The sequence below is a fragment of the Bolinopsis microptera genome, chromosome 4 (assembly GCF_026151205.1).
Source record: "Bolinopsis microptera isolate Bmic1 chromosome 4, MBARI_Bmic_1.0, whole genome shotgun sequence".
Lineage (NCBI taxonomy): Eukaryota > Metazoa > Ctenophora > Tentaculata > Lobata > Bolinopsidae > Bolinopsis > Bolinopsis microptera.
In genome coordinates this window covers 11,549,184-11,568,111 of record NC_087075.1, presented here as the reverse complement: position 1 = coordinate 11,568,111, position 18,928 = coordinate 11,549,184, and the positions used below count along the sequence as shown (strand labels likewise).

At 37.9% G+C, this 18,928-nt stretch overlaps 1 protein-coding gene across 15 annotated transcripts in view; it reads right to left on the bottom strand.

Annotated features, from left to right (window-relative positions):
- Positions 1-18,928, bottom strand: part of LOC134814230 (cytoskeleton-associated protein 5-like) — a 129,256-nt gene that overhangs the window by 32,724 nt on the left and 77,604 nt on the right. For 11 of the 15 annotated variants that reach the window (XM_063822293.1, XM_063822300.1, XM_063822296.1 and 8 more), the window contains 13 exons: positions 15,603-15,723; positions 14,921-15,060; positions 14,633-14,717; positions 14,311-14,427; positions 13,937-14,049; positions 13,441-13,605; positions 13,043-13,171; positions 10,101-10,275; positions 6,461-6,604; positions 6,052-6,197; positions 5,719-5,806; positions 5,263-5,411; positions 4,653-4,806 (listed from right to left, as the gene is read on the bottom strand). In XM_063822293.1, coding sequence (XP_063678363.1) covers positions 4,653-4,806; positions 5,263-5,411; positions 5,719-5,806; positions 6,052-6,197; positions 6,461-6,604; positions 10,101-10,275; positions 13,043-13,171; positions 13,441-13,605; positions 13,937-14,049; positions 14,311-14,427; positions 14,633-14,717; positions 14,921-15,060; positions 15,603-15,723 — 1,726 coding nt within the window. Of the gene's footprint in view, positions 1-4,652; positions 4,807-5,262; positions 5,412-5,718; positions 5,807-6,051; positions 6,198-6,460; positions 6,605-10,100; positions 10,276-13,042; positions 13,172-13,440; positions 13,606-13,936; positions 14,050-14,310; positions 14,428-14,632; positions 14,718-14,920; positions 15,061-15,602; positions 15,724-15,972; positions 16,124-18,928 lie in introns of those variants that run through there. The other 4 variants (XM_063822303.1, XM_063822302.1, XM_063822305.1 and 1 more) reach the window with 1 other exon arrangement.

The window sequence follows — 18,928 nt, the reverse complement described above, 5'->3', positions numbered from 1 at the left end:
CGACTTTTCAGGGATATAATTGCCGGAGAACAATAATAGACTGGTGGAGCATTCGGGAAACTGCTTATGGGTAATTCGTTTTACTTTTAAAATATACCTTTCATTGTTGACTCAGCCTAATGATAGGAAACTTGATTGAGGGTTAAATGAGGAGGGGTACCTGTTAAAAGTTCAAGAAACTTCCTAGAATACCCCTTCAGTACATACTGTAAATATAGTACTATTACTATTACTATTACTATTGGGATCAGTATAAGAAGTAAGAGACGTATATTACTTAATAGATAAAACTAAATTACTTTGACGGTTAAGGTTGGCGTTCTATTTTTAAATAGTTCCCTGTGCGTTATGTGTGTTATAATATTAATATTATGCTGTTTTACATAATATTACATAATATTACATAATATTACATAATATTTTTAAAGAGAATAGCAAGTTATGAGTATAAGTTCATTTCGACTGTTTCATTGTGAGCATCATGTAGATGAGTCCGTTTCCACCATCTCCCCACGACAGGAAACCAACATGCTAACACCACTCTGTTACATTTCTCTGTCTTAATTCGTGTCGTTAATGTTTAATCGGATGGACCACGATCAGTGGATTTTTAAACTTTTCTGCTAATTAGTTTTAAACAAATATCTGTGAATGCTGCTATATTTCGTAATAATATTTATAGTGGAGTGTCGCTACGCGGTAACTATTTCAGGACACCCATAATGCGGCCAAGCTATTTGTTACACCACTGACCCATAGCATTAGCATTGTTAATAGTTCAAAGTGCTTATAAACTCCTCCGAGAGCCGGGTTTATCAGAATCAATTCTGATAATCCCGGCTCCCGCTGTTAGGTTTTCCCGTTTAATAAATAACCCCGGCACAGTTTCTATAATCCCGTCTCGCTAATTTGACTCAACTAGCTGAGTAAATTTGTTCCGTTTTAATATTCCATGAAAATTTCATCCACGCACTGTCACGTGTTGTGATGACGCGTATCACGTGACTAACTACTACGACGCGCATAGGTCAGCACACTGCTTACATTACTTGGACTCTTACATTACTTGGACCAGCTCCAAACTTGTCTTGACGGTTTTTTTTGTCGTAGCATGAACTGTACTGTTTGATATGAGCCAAGTATTATAGTCGTCTACTTTGATGAACTTCATGACACGATATCAACTCCTTTTTTCGCTTGCCAGGCTTAACTCGACGCCCCTTTTTCATGCTATTTTTATTCAACGTTCGGACTGAGGAACTATGTATAGATAGAACGCTAGTTTCAACTGTCATAGTACCTTAGTTTTATTTATCTATTAGTATAATATACGTCCCAATTCCATTTCATATTCCCCATACTCATACTGATCTAATATAGTTAGAATGAAAGGTAGATATTAAAACGAATTAGCCCTAGCTCTTAGCAACATCCCGATTGCCGGATGAGTTTATAACACAAAACGCCGGCATGGCAAGCTCAAGGTTATATTAAAATAAAACCTCGTGCTAAAGCACGTCGGCGTTATTTGCATAACAATCCCTCGTGCTTCGCACTCGAAATTATTATCAGTGCTTTTCCCGCGCGTTGCGGGAATAATAATCATCCCTGTGCGTGCCGGACACCGGTTTTATGTGTGTTATACGCCTAATTAATCATCACACCAGTTAATTTACTTAGCATGATTGGGATGAATATTGCCTTCCACTAGATCCTGGTTTACATTTTCCCTTTTCTTGTTTTGACCCTGACAATAGTATTTGATACTTTTATTACACATGCACTTATAATTATAACTCGTGCAAGTCCGAAATGGGCCGTGTGCTGCTTCTAGGAAGTACATATGACAATGCATATCAGCACACTGTTGGCTTTCTTAGAGACCTGATGAGAACCAAGCGGAAATCATGATTGCCTGGTAAGCAAGTTCACACTCATTCCGAATTATTACACATGCACTTAAAGCTTAAAATAGCGTAAAAATGGACTGGTCGGACCGACTCTTGTCAATATTTCTTGTTTAGAAAAGCTCACAATAGTTAACTTTTTAAATAATGGCTACGTTTAAAATAGCTGAAATTTGGTAACATCCCTGTACAAGGCCGTACAAAAATTGTGATAAAAAGTACGATGTGATGACTAGCTAGGTACTGATTTCTGGATATGGTTTCCACTGGATAAACATTTTCTGGAGACAATTATTAATACACGTTTATTTATTTCTAGATGGCACATCATGGTAACCATGGCAACCAAACCAGGATCCAAGCAGAGATTTACGTGAAACTCGAATTCAACACCGATTTTATTTCCTTCCTAGAAAATAATGAATTTAATGATCCAGTACAGATCATAACGGAATCGGGAATCCTTAAATGCAGTGCAGTTTTGTTAGCCCAACATAGTTCTGTGCTCAGAGAGTTTATTAAAGAAGACAACGAATTGTTCCTAACAGATAATAAACATGTTAGAGAATGTTTGTCTATTCTTTACGGTGGATCAGTTAAGCTTACTGAAGAAAACTTTCAAGATATTCTCAAGTTCATGGTAGCTTTCGACATTCCTGGAGCTCGAAATCAAATTTTGGATTGGATGTCCGGAAATAGATGGACTCTGGACACAGTAGGTTTGTTAATCAATGGTTCTATCGCTGCTGCCAAAGCATTTGGAGGAGAATTAAACGCAGTTACAACGTCTATAGAATCACTGAAAGAAGAGGTGTATAAACCAAGTAGATTGTTTATCAGAGAACGTCTAGTTAACATGATACGTTCTGATAGCACTGATACAAGATACCAAAACCTTGACAGTGCTATGGAATGTGTCATTTCGGAAGTCTCGGCTAAAAGGGAGCTGATTTCCCTCCTGCTACATCAAGATCTTATCCCTGGTTATCTGCCGTGGGTTAAGATGCTCATGGACCAGTCAAGCTACAACCTTTTCTTAGGTTCCCTCGACAAACCTGAAGTATCCAATATGATGTGTTTGTGTCCCCGTGGTCAGTTTGAAGAACTATTTGATATGTTGGAAGACTTTGAAAATATAACATTACAAGAATACAAGCGACTTAGCAGATACAAAATGAAGATTAACGATAAAATAGCTTTGGTCCGGGATTTAAAGTTCATGAAGGAAGGTGGCAGTCTTTACTCATGCTGGAAGATCCTTGATGCAGATGGAATGTTTGTGCTTTCAACAGCATTCACAAATAAATCAGATCAGTTTTGTGTCATTGAGTGCCTTCTCTCTTGGACCTCTGCCAACAAATCATCATGTGAAATAGACATAGTTGAGAAAATTCTCTCTAAAGCTATTCGAAATATGTCAGCAAACACTTCTTTTCAAACTTATTGCACAAAATACGTGCAACAGTTTCTAGCAAAGGTAGGGACCCCGGCAGAACAATACAGCTCCATCTCTGGAATCCCACTTGCGAATCCCATTCTTGCGAAAACCACACGAGGTCATATATGGAGAGGATATTGTACTAAAATTCGAAGGTGGACAAATCAGAACACTCACCCAAGCAGAGAGAAGGGATTCTATTTCGAATATAAATTTCACTGTGAAAATTTTTCGCAATAGAATCCCAGAAGTAAGCTGCGATAAGTCCATAGGCAATTACATTTTTTATGTTTATGCTGTGAAGTCTGATAAAGTCAAGGGAGAAATCCGAGTACCACTTTACTGTAACCCAGAGGAGGGTTACGAGATGGTTATGGAATGTAAAGTATTTAAACCAAATGCTCAGGGTAGAACCACTACACAGAACCACTACACAGGGAGGAACTGTCAAAATGAAGATGCAAAATCTGATTATGGCGTAGATGGTATTCAGTTCGAGATTTTGTGTGTTGGTATTCAGGACAGAGTCGCGATCGGGAAACAAGCCTGATATTCATCTTTTCAAACTTAAAGCCGCGAGAAAGAAACCCTTCTGAGGGGTTTATTTCAGGTTTTCTGCAATGACGATTTCCATTAACGATACCAAATACCAATACCTTTATTGTTCGTGTTGATATTCTATGCATGCAGTCTTTCGCTTTTAATTAAACCATCGCACGCAAACTAGTTTAAAATGTTTCATATAAAATCTATACGTCTATAATAGCGATAACCTTCTACCAAATATTCTTCTTGAACTTAAATTTATTAATGCGACAAAAATTACAATTTTATATACAAACTTACTTGATAAAAAAGTTTTGCTGCATTTCAAAATATGTACCATGCAGTTAAATAAAATTTAAGTTTTAACATTGACTGTTGTCTGGTGGATTCGTGTAGTGTTATTGAGTCTCATGATTTGATTGTTCTTTCATTCAAATTTCTGATTGTTTCTGAATAGACTCAGTGAAGACAGATTCTAATGTTTATTCTAATGTCTAATATTTATTTCCATTATAATCTGTCTTCACTGAGTCTATTCAGAAACAATCAGAAATTTGAATGAAAGAACAGTTGTGTTTCAAATTAAAAAGTTTACGTATATTCATTGTGCTTCGAAAACCAAAGCAGTTGGATAATGTTACAATTGTTTTTGTTTTGATTTGAATAAGCAAGAGCCATAAAGTTTGAAAATATTGATATTCCAAGTACATGTGTTTGAAAATAAATTAAATATAGATACCCTACATGGAACTGTCACTAACCGGAGTACATGGACATAGTTCCAATAAGATTGAGAGCTGCTCCACGTATCTGAGCGTTAGGTGAACTGACACACATCTTTACAAACGAGAGATGAGACTTGATGTTGATCTTCATTCCAAACAGTGTGATAGCATTCTCCAACCACTTGCACATCTGAGTTAGAGTTATAGTTAGAGTTTTAGTTAGAGTTCTAGTTAGAGGCATAGTTAGAGTTTTAGTTAGAGGTCTAGTTAGAGTTTTAGTTAGAGGCATAGTTAGAGTTTTAGTTAGAGTTCTAGTTAGAGGTCTATTTAGAGTTATAGTTAGAGGTATAGTTGGAGGTCTGGTTAAAGTTCTAGTTAGAGTTATACTTAGAGTTCAATTTAGAGTTCTAGTTAGAGTTAGTTCTACTTTAAAGTTTTACTTTAGAGTCCTACTTTAGAGTTCTACTTTAGAGTCCTACTTTAGAGTCCTACTTTAGAGTTCTACTTTAGAGTTCTACATTAGAGTCCTACTTTAGAGTTCTACTTTAGAGCTCTACTTTAGAGTCCTACTTTAGAGTTCTACTTTAGAGTTCTAATTTAGAGTTCTACTTTAGAGCTCTACTTTAGAGTTCTAGTTAGGCCTCACCTCAGTATGAACTTTAGGACTCTTTGCTTTCTCAGCGTACCCACAAGCGTTAGCACTAGTGAAGTTTAGTGAGATAACATCCGCTATAGCGAGGAGGGTTGCTGTAACTTGTCTGTTCATCTTTATGTCTCCTATTTTCTCAACAAGCCCTGATTGAAAATTAGTTATGTTAAGTTACATGCACAAGTTGAAGCTTTTAAGGTTTCAGAAAGTGATGTAAGTGAAAGAGTGTAAAACTGGCCTTGCAAACTATATAAAACATAATTATATAATAATATACATGATATAATATGTGATAATAATATAAAACATAACATTATAAAACATCCTTTATAATTTTGTGTAAAATATCCTTTAAAGAAGGAACAAGGAATTTCCTTTCATAGAACGTGTATGGGCCAAATCCTTGAATCAATAACAGCAAATGATTGCAAATGATTCAAAGGTCTACTATACCTTCTAAAGCGTAGTTAGCACCACGTTTAGTGAAAGCGTCTCCCTTGTGAGTGAGCTTCTCACAGATACCAAACTTTTCGTTCAATACCTGAGACGGTGTTTTAAAAGATCTTTCAACAAATGGTCACTGGAGAGTGGAGCAGTTCAATACTGGCTTAAAATTTATTGGTTATAAAAATAGCATATATTAAATTCTATTAAAAACTCTCGGATTAGAAACTTTGGAATCACAATTGAATATTGATTGGTTCAGTTAACATGATGGAACCCTTAAATTTAGACCCTTAGATATACCCGGACATAATTAGAAAAGTAAAACTTTAAGAAAGAAACCTGAGCATTGTTGTCCTTCCAGCCTGGCTTTCTGCCAAGAATTTGGATAAGCGCTTGTACGTTGACATTCTTCTCAAAACCTTCCACTTTTGCGGAAAAGTTTTGAACAGCTTCAAGTCGAACCTTCCAGTTAGCGTCAGTCAAACCTGAATTTAACATGATCAGAGTTAAAAACAGTTGTCACAGAATAGCTTGAGATCAAACTGAACAAACACGATGAATAAAATTTCATTTCAGTTAAGAGTTGGCAGTGCTTATCATTGCTTAGTTACTGGCGGACTGACGTTACAAAGTTTTAAAAACGATACTTTTTTAAGACACGCCATTTTTAAACGAAAAACTTCTAAAAATTATCCAGTAACAGTGCATTAATTCTGGACCATCATAATATGAAAACTGCGATTCCCACCTGCAATGATTTCAGCGTCCAACAAGGACTCCACAGCCTCGTCAACCTGCTCCTCTGTCATCTCCGCCTCAGTGATTTCCTCGCTGTCTTTCTGTTTCTGTTTGTTCTCCTTCTTAGCAGCAGGAGCAGCTTTCTTACCAGCTCCTACGGGATATAAAGTTAATTATCCAGTACATCACTAACACGTGACTTACACGTGACTTAAACGTTCACTAACACGTGACGGGGGGGTACCAATGGCATAGAATGGAGACAAATGGCATAAAATTCATCAAATGGCATAGAAATTTTATGGCATAAATGGAAATTTTGTTTGGCCAATTCTCCATTTATGCCAATTTATGCCATGAATTTAGGTCTTCATATTTGACCTTTAGGATGAATTTAAATTCACAAATTATTATTAGTACTTGAATAAGAGACATGTTTCATGCTTTAAAACGCTTGGAATGATCTTTAAAGATTCATATAACAAATAAAGAAAATAGAAATGTATTATATCAAACATATACCAAACATTTGACTATTCAAGAAAAGCAAATTCGAAAGTAGGACCCTAGAGCGGAGTCAAATCGCCAGGGTAGGACTCTAGAGTGGAACCCCCTTACCGGACCCATACTATGAGGATCCTAGAGCGGAGTCAAATCGCCAGGGTAGGACTCTAGAGCGGAACTCCCTTACCGGACCCATACTATGAAGAGCGGTACCCACATCACACATGCAAATTTTAGAGCGGTTAGAAATTTGAGAGTAAAGTTAGTTTTGATTGAGCTTTGTTTTTTAATCAATGATTAATAATAGTCGTCACATAATGATGATAGAATTGATACAACTTATTATACATTAATACTGCGAATCAAATATCTGGAAATAGTTCACTCAGCTCCTCGACCATCACGTTCCTCAACATGTCAGGGTGGGAGAGTGAGACAATGTCATGATCGTCGTAGACTTTTACTAAATGTGCCAGTCGGCTGTCCTTGGTACGCTGACGGGCTCGTTTTGCAGGAGGAGCATCCCCGTAACAGCTCTCCTTGAGCATCATCTCATCTGTAGTGGACTGTTCTATGTAGACGGCTTGAAGAAAGGTCCAGATAGTTGGGTAAGAGTGTCCCAACATTGCTGCAAACTTTCTGTTAAAGACCTCTGCGTGGTTGTTTGTCTTGTTGAAGTTGCAGGTAGTCTGGTCGACGAGGTTCCAGGATTGCGGAGGAAAGCGGGCAGCTTTGGTGCTACGAGCGGTGGAAACTCCCTGTACCCAATTTGTCATGAAGTAGTTAAGGAAGTCGTCGAGGCCAAGGTGGGAGGGTATAAGATCTAGGAGCTCCTAGACAGGACCTGAAGTCCAGGAATTGGTAAGGGGGTCGTTAATTCCTTCGTCGTAGTCCTTCTTCAGTCCGTTCTCCCGTACCCATCTCAGCTGTTCGTCCCCGGATGAAGACGGCCTTCTCAGGAAGAGTTAAGTAATAACTGTTACTCAGCATATTGTAGATAGTTGTAAAGAGGAGTAGGAATCGAATGTGATAAACTAAACTAAATTCTCTGTGACATTTGTACTGCACTATCGAAATCACTAACAAGAACCGCTATGCGATGGGATCTGATCTGGAACATACCCTGTCACTGGGGGGGTGGGTCCAAGGGGAACTTTGGGGAGTTTTGGGGAACTTTTTTTTGGGGGACTTCAGGAAACCTGGGGGACTTTCCCAAAGTTCCCCAAAAAATTATCAATGAAACAAATAATTTTGGGGAATTTTGGGGAACTTTTTTTTGGGGAACTTCAGAAAGTTCCCCAAAATTCCCCAAAGTTCCCCAAAAAATTTTTAATGCCAAACAAATTATCATGCTGCAAGTATCAACAAGTAAGTTAAGATTATACCTTATAATAACATACATGTTAACATTAATGGGTATTAATGTATATTAGAGAAATTTTGAATAATTTTGAATAATTTTGAATAATTTTGAATAATTTTAAATAATTTTGAATAATTTTGGGGAACTTTGGGGAGTTTTGGGGAACTTTTTTTTGGGGAACTTCAGAAATCTTGGGGGACTTTCCCAAAGTTCCCCAAAGTTCCCCTTGGACCCCCCCCCCCTGTCACTAGACTGAACATGAGATACCCTTAGTAGGTGCTAAAGTGTCACGCGATGAGATCCTCATTCATAAATGATCTGCTTGAGTGCACGTCTTGGTCGGTATTTCGCTTAGCGAAATCACATCGACCAGTTCATAATTATACCTCTTTATCAAAGAATCTTTTTGCATTTTAGAGTAACATCAGGATATTTCAGTCAAATGGAAGAAGTTTATACCGAACAATTGTCTAACGTATCTAAAAATTACAATATGATTATATGATGTATAATATAAATAATCTAGGACAATTTTCTGCTTCAACAACTCCATGAATTATTCTAATCTCACTATTATAATAATCAATCACGAGTTGTATCTAATCTGATTTCAATCTTCCGACCAAGTCCACTCTACAGTCCGATCTCCAATTTCTAACCGCTCCAAAATTTACATGTGGGTACCGCTCTAGAGTCCTCATAGTATGGTTTCCGTAAGGGAGTTCCGCTCTAGAGTCCTACCCTGGCGATTTGACTCCGCTCTAGGGTCCTACTTTTGGCCAAGTACGCCCTACAGTCCCCCGCTCTACAGTCCTACAGCCCAAATTGTGAGATGTTCAAAATCCTACAATGATTATACTAGATTAACGTTATTATAGAAAACTAATTAAGGAGTGCTATGTTGCCATGCAGCAGTGAATATGAAGATATTTAAGCAATATATTATGTCATCATCATTTTGTATAATAGGAAGCAAGTATTTCAGGTCATTTGGTGAACTGTTATGTAATACTAATATACAGGTTCATCGAGATATCAATGAATATTATTTTTAAGAGGCTACCCATTCGAAACACAGATCATTATCAATCTTGTGAAAATGTTTAAATTTCAAAACATTCTACGTGAACACGGTCCCGACACGATACATCTGTACACATCGAGTTGGTAATGTTACAGTTTTCCACTGTTAATTTGGATATCCGATTGACTGGGAGCATTCAGTCGACTGTCCTCTCTGTTATACGGTGTGTAGCGTGTACTATGCCATACTGCCCGGTCACTTGTCCACAATCAACCAAATCATCATATCATATTGATATACATTGAACGTAATTATAATCAATAATGCCCATTGCTAGGGATATTTTGAGGAATTTAATGGGTGAAAATAGATGTTGTAGTACAATAAAAAGTACTAGTGGCATGGGGTGCAGACAATTCGTTAAATTAAATTCTCAGTTCAAAGTTTTAAAATTTCATATTTCGAATGGCATAGAATGGAGAAGAATGGCATAAAATTCATCAAATGGCATAGAAATTTCATGGCATAAATGGAAATTTTGTTTGGCCAATTCTCCATTATGCCATTTATGCCATTGGTACCCCCCCCCCCCCACGTGACTAACACGTGACTAACTTCACTGATTATTCAAAACTTCCACACCTCTTTGTCTTCCCTCAGTTAAAGTAATCTTAATTATTTAATGCTTTACAATTGAGCTAAGAAACCGTTAGAATGTAGGAAAATTGGGTAAAATACAGATTCAGCCAAACACAGTACCCTTCTTAGCGGGCTTTTTAGCTGCAGATTTCTTGGCTGGCTCTTTCTTGGGTGCCTCTGATTTTGAGGCTGCTTTCTCTTTAGCAGGTGCTTTAGCAGCGGGAGCAGCCTTCTTAGCAGGACCTGCCGACCCGTAAGGGTATTTGACTTCAGCCTTCTCCATCACATCCGTAACCTGGGATACAAGCTATAGAGCTAGAACACACAGCACACAAAATGCTTATCATTAGAAAATATATTAGGAGCTAGATTATGCCAGTTAAGTAAATAATATCTTTATACTCCAGTGGGTCTAATGCAGCCACCACAGTCGCAGGATCATGATGAAGGGTGAGGAATGAGGAACTTAACGAAACTGTGGACTGTAAATTACAAGAATAAAAGAAATTTAACTAAAATATTCTAAGGAAGATGCGATGAATGGATTCTTGTAAGAAATGTTCATGAATGACAAAAAGTTAAAATCTATTGAACAGAGAAATGTTTGAATAGGATTCTTACTTAGCATGGAGGAAAGTTAGAAACTCGTTATTGATCTTTGATACCCAGGAAATAGTGCTGAGTTAGCAGGAAAAATGATTTGCAAAAACATAACTGCATAAAACATGGACATTAGCAAGACGTTTCTTCAATATAGTCAGGACAAACCTTCCCGCAAAGGAAGATAGAGGGCACATTCCAGTAGATCAGAGGGGGAATTGTTCTCCAATGTTCTGATCTTCGAATAAAGATGGTCTCCCACAGTTGTATCAATAGGAGGGTTATATTGTCGAGTTTCCAATTCGTATTTAACTTCAGTGACTGCTTCATCTTTCTCCAATTGAATGTGGTACGAATTTTCGACTTGATCCTCTTTTTCGATATCATGGGTTTCAATAGGAGCGATTAATCTACCATCATCAATGCTAGTTAGAGTCTCACTGGATTGACTTTGATCATCCAGTTCAGGGTTCAACTCCCCCAACCCTTCCAACCCGACATATTCTATCAAAGACTGCGGAACTGGAACCTTAATCCGTTCATTGGGAGGCAGGATTACTTGGTCGATAGCTACAGTTTCTTTAGAGTGAGATGGCTTTGGTGACTTCTTGACAGAAGGGGCTTGTTTGATATTCTTCCTTTCTGCAACCCTCTGAAATCTGGCCACAACGTGTCCCACCTTCCACCAGCCTGAGGTTACCAGTGGACTTAGCCTATCTCTAGTGATGACATTATCATAACAAAAAATTAAACTGGAAAATGAACTGGGGCTCACTTATAGTTGTGGAACACAACAAGAAAATTGAGAATAATCTTGTGCGAGGCTATCTATTAGTATTAAGCAATTTGTTCAGAGTAAGCTAGTCTAGACTACTCTAAGTAGTTTCGTATAAAACAATTAAGATGAAACCCTCACCTTTTTTCTCGTTCCCAAGAGGACCATTATGAGCTATATACTGTGTCATCCAGGAGCTAGAGTCCCCTCCACTGTCATCCTCCTCCGAACCTCCCTCTTCCTCCAAACCTCCCTCCTCCTCCTCCTCAAGAACAACACACTCTGTTTTTGTTAAGTGAGGACATCTCGGGTCGTCCTGTGCTCTGATTGGTGGGTTTGTGTCACGTGGTTTGAGCGCTGTGTTTTCATTGGCTAGGTCGTTCTGAGTGGTGTCTTCCCAGACGTGCACGTCCATCATCTCCTTATCGACGATAGTGTCCGGTGAACTGTCTTGTACATTGCTATATCTTCCTTCATCTACGTTTCTATCGTCAACTTTATCATCAGTTACCAAACAGTCTTCCTTTGTTTTAGAACTTGCGACAAAAGTACTAGTCGGAGTACCACTCGCACAGGAACTGACAGTGTTAGTAACACCAATAACAATGTTACTAACACTGACCTGTGAGGGCGGTGGTCTCCTACTTCTGCCCATGTAGGTGTACCTCCGACATGGGCCCTCCGGTCCTCGAGATCCAATGGCATCCATCCCAGAAAAACAAACCGGGCACGATAGACGAAAGAAAGCAAGACAAGTTTAACGAAATGTAACGGTTACTTTCCGAAGCTCTGATAACTCTCCAGAAGCCGAGAGAGAATTAAGTTTATGTAAAAACTGATTTCCGGAAAAGCTGTATGTCTGATGACGCTTTACTGGGTGTCCTGGTAAAAGTAATGACCAATTAGTCGGTTAAGTGGCAGCCTGTAACCGCCTGGAATTGGTCGTTTAAGTACAAGGTTTTGGGAAATGGGGGATTATGTGGAGTCTACAAATAATGTATGATCAGTTCCTCTGTTGGTTAAACTCTCCTGAAGACTGGGCAAAGTACCATATTTTCTCATCATACGTGGAGTCGGTGTAGAATTAGGAGTTTAATTATAACATAGGTTAAGTAACGTCTGTGATTGTTATTATACAATATACATTATACATTATACAATATATATGGTAAACATGTGTTTTACGGTAACACGACATCTGTCCGACAACACTATTTTCTTGTGTTTGAAGTGATATCTCAAATTTGGCACATAGAAATTCACCCAAACTTGCACAAATTATTTGTCTTAAAGCTATCTTACTATCTAGAAAGTTTCAGGAAAATCATATCGTTGGATCTCCAGATATATGCCTTGGAACCACTGCAAACCACCGAATTGGAGATATTTTTTGTGTTTAAGGTGATATCTCAAATTTGGCACGTATAGAAACTCGCTCAAACTTACACAGATTATCTGTCCTATAACCACCATACTTTATGAAAAGTTTCAAGAAAATCGTACGGTAGGATCCGACATAAACTATTGTCCGAATAACCTAGTATTTTCTGAGTCGGACAGATGTCGCTGTCGGACAGATGTCGCCCGTGATATCATCATAGTTGTGGCTTAGTTACGTGACTACGAACACGTGACTATGAACACGTGACTATGAACACGTGACACGACAACTATTACAATAAAATACCTTTTGTTTTTTGATATTATCTAAATCATTGATGTACTCTGACATAAACTTCTCCCCCACAACTTTAGTTGCTGTACCCAGAACTCCCGCACCAGCGTCACGTACTGATCCCACAGTGTCGTCTAGTAGCTGGAACAAATGGAAATATTATTATTTATTAGACCTCAACACTCAATAGCACTGCTGCCTTTTAGGTTAATACCTAGCAGCAACTACTGATGGATATTAGTATTATATTAAGTAATAAGTGGAATATTGTTAAATTTTGGGTGTGCACCAGTACTGTATAATAACAATGTGGACAAAATACTCGTTTAAATACAGATTTATATTTATTTGGCTCCAAACCTTGAAGTATTGATATCTTATAACGAAAGAAAACAGAATAAATATCTCACAGCTTTGAGGGCAGGACATAGAGCCTTCATAACCGACTTAGGAAGGTTGTTAGCTTTGGACCTCTGGAAGAGTCGGACGCAGAAGTTGGCAGTTTCCTGCCTGACTGCTGGGTTCTTATCAGCAAGTGATGCTACAACATGTTCTACTACCGCACTCAACGGAACCTGTGGAATATTAAATATTAAATATTAAATATTAAATATTAAATATTAAATATTAAATATTAAATATTAAATATTAAATATTAAATATTAAATATTAAATATTAAATATTAAATATTAAATATTAAATATTAAATATTAAATATTAAATATTAAATATTAAATATTAAATATTAAATATTAAATATTAAATATTAAATATTAAATATTAAATATTAAATATTAAATATTAAATACTAAATATTAAATACTAAATATTAAATATATAGCTTACTCAATATTAGCATTTTCAAATTAAATGAATTAAAAAATTATCTCATTTCTTTTACTCACAGTATCTACAGACGCATCAATACAATCACTCAGTACTGCTACAACATTGGCTTTCTTCTCTTTGTACTTTGATAAACAAGCTATAACAGTCTCTTTAGCGTTACTACTATATCCTGAGAGTTATTGTTTGTAAATAACCTTCGTGACCGTGTTTCAACTACTAGTTAGGAGAAGAAACTTCAAACTGTAACTGTAAGTTACTTAAATAAAATAGCCAAAAGAAAAACAGACAAAGCAATTTAAAAAGTTAAACGGGGTTGCCCATCAATATATCTCTACTTTAACATAAAATCAAAACAAAGCAATATCAGGAAATGTTTAGGAAACTGTCAATCAATTGGGATCTGTAATAAACATTAAACAATGATTTCAACCTTTTCTGAGTCCTTTAGCGATGCCCCCTAAACTCTTCACAGCCAGCTGCACCACCACAATATTAGCGTCTTTAGATATTATCTTACAGAGTGGCGTTACTATCGCACCAAAATCACCTGTGGGAAATAGTGCGTTCTTATTGGTCAGAAAATGGCACGTGGGGGAAATAGTGCGTCATTATTGGTCGGAAAATGGCACGTTAAGTTCGCTATGGTATGATCGGTAAGTTCAAATTCTTTGAAGATTTTCTTGATTAATAAAAGGGATTGGTAAGCTTAATTAAATTCACTTTTTAACAAAAAAACTCTCAATATTGCTCACTGCTGGGCTGTATTTTGATTGTCCCCGTAGCGAGTGGAACTAAATGGTCCAGTGCTTCTTTTCTTATCTTCCAACTCTTATCGACCTGTAATGATGGCATAAAGAGTGTCATACAACGAAGACAAAGCGATATAACAGGCCTTCGATTTAAACATTAAAACACATTCGGATAGACGACAAATAATGAAATGATTGTGATCCACTTTTCTGCAGTTTAGCTGTACATTTTCATTATATTTGCATAAATTTATAGGTAATAATCTGATGAACAGGCTAAAAACGACGAACCAGCATGTTTTGGAAGTCACCGCACGCTTTGTTGAGTTTTTCGAGAATGTCTACTGGATCTGCTAAGTCGTAGGGATCCATATCTTCTTCAGGCTCTGCTTCTTCACCGCCACCACCTCCACCACCACCTCCACCATCTCCTATGTGGGGAATAGTTTAAACAATAAACAAACAAACAAACATACAAACATACAAACATACAAACATACAAACATACAAACATACAAACATACAAACATACAAACATACAAACATACAAACATACAAACATACAAATACAGACAGACAGACAGACAGACAGACAGACAGACAGACAGACAGACAGACAGACAGACAGACAGACAGACAGACAGACAGACAGACAGACAGACAGACAGACAGACAGACAGACACACAGATACACAGACACACAGACAGACACACAGACACACAGACACACAGACACACAGACACACAGACACACAGACAGACACACAGACACACAGACACACAGACACACAGACACACAGACACACAGACACACAGACAGACACACAGACACACAGACAGACACACAGACACAGACACAGACACAGACACAGACACAGACACAGACACAGACACAGACAGACACACAGACACACAGACACACAGACACACAGACACACAGACAGACACACAGACAGACACACAGACAGATTACCTCCATCTGTCTCTTCTTCCTCCTCGTCCTCTTCTTCCTCCATCTTGGCTTGTTGAGACCTGGTGTACCTCTCAGGGGTCCCCTTATCTACCTTAGACCACTCGTCCTCCAACTCCTTCAACTGAAACACAAGAAAAATAGAAACGAGTACTCAAGACAGGCCTACCGGGAATACAAAAACACAAGTAATCCTTCAAACAGCTAAATCAAAACACAAAGAAATGTTATAAGTTAATGTTCTTAGTTAATCTAAGTAAGTTAATGTTCTTAGTTAATCTAAGTAAGTTAATGTTCTTAGTTAATCTAAGTAAGTTAATGTTCTTAGTTAATCTAAGTAATATATATATATATATTATATAAGCGGACTTACAGCCTGGACTAACGCCGGCGATACCATGAGGAAACATTTCGAGCGACCAGTGCTGGAATATGAACTACAAGCACGGAGGCGATGGGACTTGTACTTTGTAGTGATTGTGACGCAAGTACAGTGATATAATAGCTCCTTCACATGATTTACTGTTACTTGAAGGAAAGCACGTGGTTTAGGATATTTACATCCCCAGGTCAGCCGGCTCAGCCCCAAATTATACACTCCAAACTGAACTATCAATCGAAATAATGACCGTAATTTTGACGTTACATTTTTTTTTGTTACAACTCAGGATCATAAAATAATCACAACCTGAAACCTAGGCGATTAATACCATCAAAAACAAAATAACATAGCTTTAAACTAATTACAACATTACAAATCTATTACATTTATCGAGTATTATGTAATGGGATGGAAGTGCTTTAACCAGGTGCAGCCAGTCCACACCCTGGCTCCATAATATGAAGGACTTGTTTTAATTCTCAATAAAAAGCTCGAATAGTGTAGTAATAGAACAGCTTGTTCTTTAAATGTTATTTGTTATGGCTCGGACTGAAAAGTGACAACATTATATTACAAGAAATCTCATCATATTTTAACAGCTTGCACGAATATTGTATCAACGTAATAGAGCTTTATTTATATCAAATGTCACATCTAAACTATATTTTCAAATTAATATCAACTTATCAACAAATTTATAGATTGTTCGGCGCAAATGAGCATTTTCTCCCGTGGATTGATCGAGGATATGACTGCCTAGAAATAATCGTACAGCATTGGAGACAGAACACCATTCTCTGCACAACATGTGATAGCTCTATACGATTGCGACAATCAAATACTCAAACTGTTTTCAGATCAACGTGCGGATCTTCCCTTCAATCCAAGTTAATCAAATGTTAAACAGGGCCGAACTCCATTAAATGATCAGGTGCCTTATTCCCGAGTTTATCCGACCTTATCTAACCCATGTGACGCGTCACGTGACCCTCTCTACATCTACTGACACTGTCTATGAAGTACAGGAGGAGTGAGCCAGACATACAACAACACAAGTAGTATAAAAAGCCAGTACTAGCAAGCAATAGTGTAGTCTGTGTGATGTGTACAAGGTGGCGCTCTCTGTCCTCCTAAGCAGTAATCTAGAGCAGGGTCAGGGTGGGTGTACAGGCAGCAATCTGGAGCTGTTGGTCAGACTCCAGACTCCAGACTTAGAAGTTCGGAATTAATTAATTAAAGTTTGTCCGGTATTGGTAGTTTTCATTTTAAAAAGACTTAATCCGTACCGAGAACGTGAATCCTTATTAAAGACCCAACTCCTCTTAGTCAGCATCATGCAGGGATATAAAATATCACATCTGCTGCAGAATCATCCTCAAAATTCTGAGTTAAATGGGTGTTATAACATTGTTTTAATCGGATGATGATTACGTAACGGGATAAATATCAAAAAAACAACAATTAAATTTAACGAAAACAAAAAACACTACTCAACATCTGGTGACGTCATAGTCGCGTGACCTCAGCCTCCTCGTCACACCAATAGAACACAGCCCGGCTCCTAACGGTGGTTTAACAAGCCACGTCATGCAACTTGTTAGTGAATCACTGATTCTCACATGAAACACCGGTAAACAGTGCTGTTTGTGCCGAGTGCTCACTCGACATGCACTTGTGAAACTGTCACCAGTTGATAAGACGCTATTTCCCTCGGGCTTGATGATACTTTTATTTTGAGGCAATATTTGACTTGGCAGATCAAAAGACGTAAAACGCGTTAAATTGGGTGTTCAATAAATGAAACACTGATAAACAGCACTCGCCAACACTCGCCAACACTCGGTGTGCTGCACTCGGCGTGCACTCGGCGTGCACGTGTGAAGCTGTCACCAGAGACACAGGCTTAAGAAGTGCGGGCAGGAGTATTGTTGGAATAACGTGGCGGTGAGAGGTGAAGTGTGGTGGTAGTAATGGTGCTGTGGTGGCCAACATTGTGTCATTCTTGTAAAAGTGACCACTCTCTAAAGCAGATTAACGTGATTAACCGCTGTCTGAAGCAGCTGTCATTAGAGCGGTGTGGAGGGAGTTAAATTTAATGGCGATAGAAAACAAAAGAAGTGTAAATGGCAACTTGTGAAATGTTCGAAGATGTCATTGATTGAAGATTGTTACAAAAATAGCATATTTTAATCACTTTTACTTGGAAAGATATATTAAAGTCACTATTGTGACGGTACATTAGAACTATATGTGTTCACTGACAACTCCCAACTAGAAGAACAATTACAGCAAAGAAAGGTGGTTAACTTATATCTACAACCACTGGTAGTAGTGGCAACACACAAAGCTCACGATGATGTTTCTTATTTTAGTATCTAGTGCACTATATGTTACCACACGCTGTGACTGATGACTGATTACCAACAAATCAGTCCCAACCGTTGCTCTTTCTTCCAGGCCCAGGTGTACAAGATACTGAAAATCAAAACTATATATTATACAAAATCCAAGGAATGAAAGCACAAAATACGCGGTGAGAAATAACAACTTTATTAATAGCAATACATTAGCTGGATTTAGAGAGGACTGCTCCACGGCCCCTTAACACACAGCCCCGTATTCCATCCACTCAGCATTATGAGCTAGCTAACAACACATGTGGCATCCATATAAGGTGTTGTTAGTGGGGTTATATTGCTATATATGGTCATGTTACCATGGTTGCGCTGCCTTATATGGTATGGTGGAGATGTTGTACCACTCAGCATATTATTATTATAATCCAGCTGAATATTATAATAAACACGTGGTGGATTAGTCACGTGTTCAGTCACGTGACAATTAATGCCGCCTGATAAGGGGAATTGCGGGGATTAATTCGGATAACTTATTGCAGGGCATGTGGAGGGGAGGAGGGGCAAAAGTCAGTACACATGGCTTTGTTATA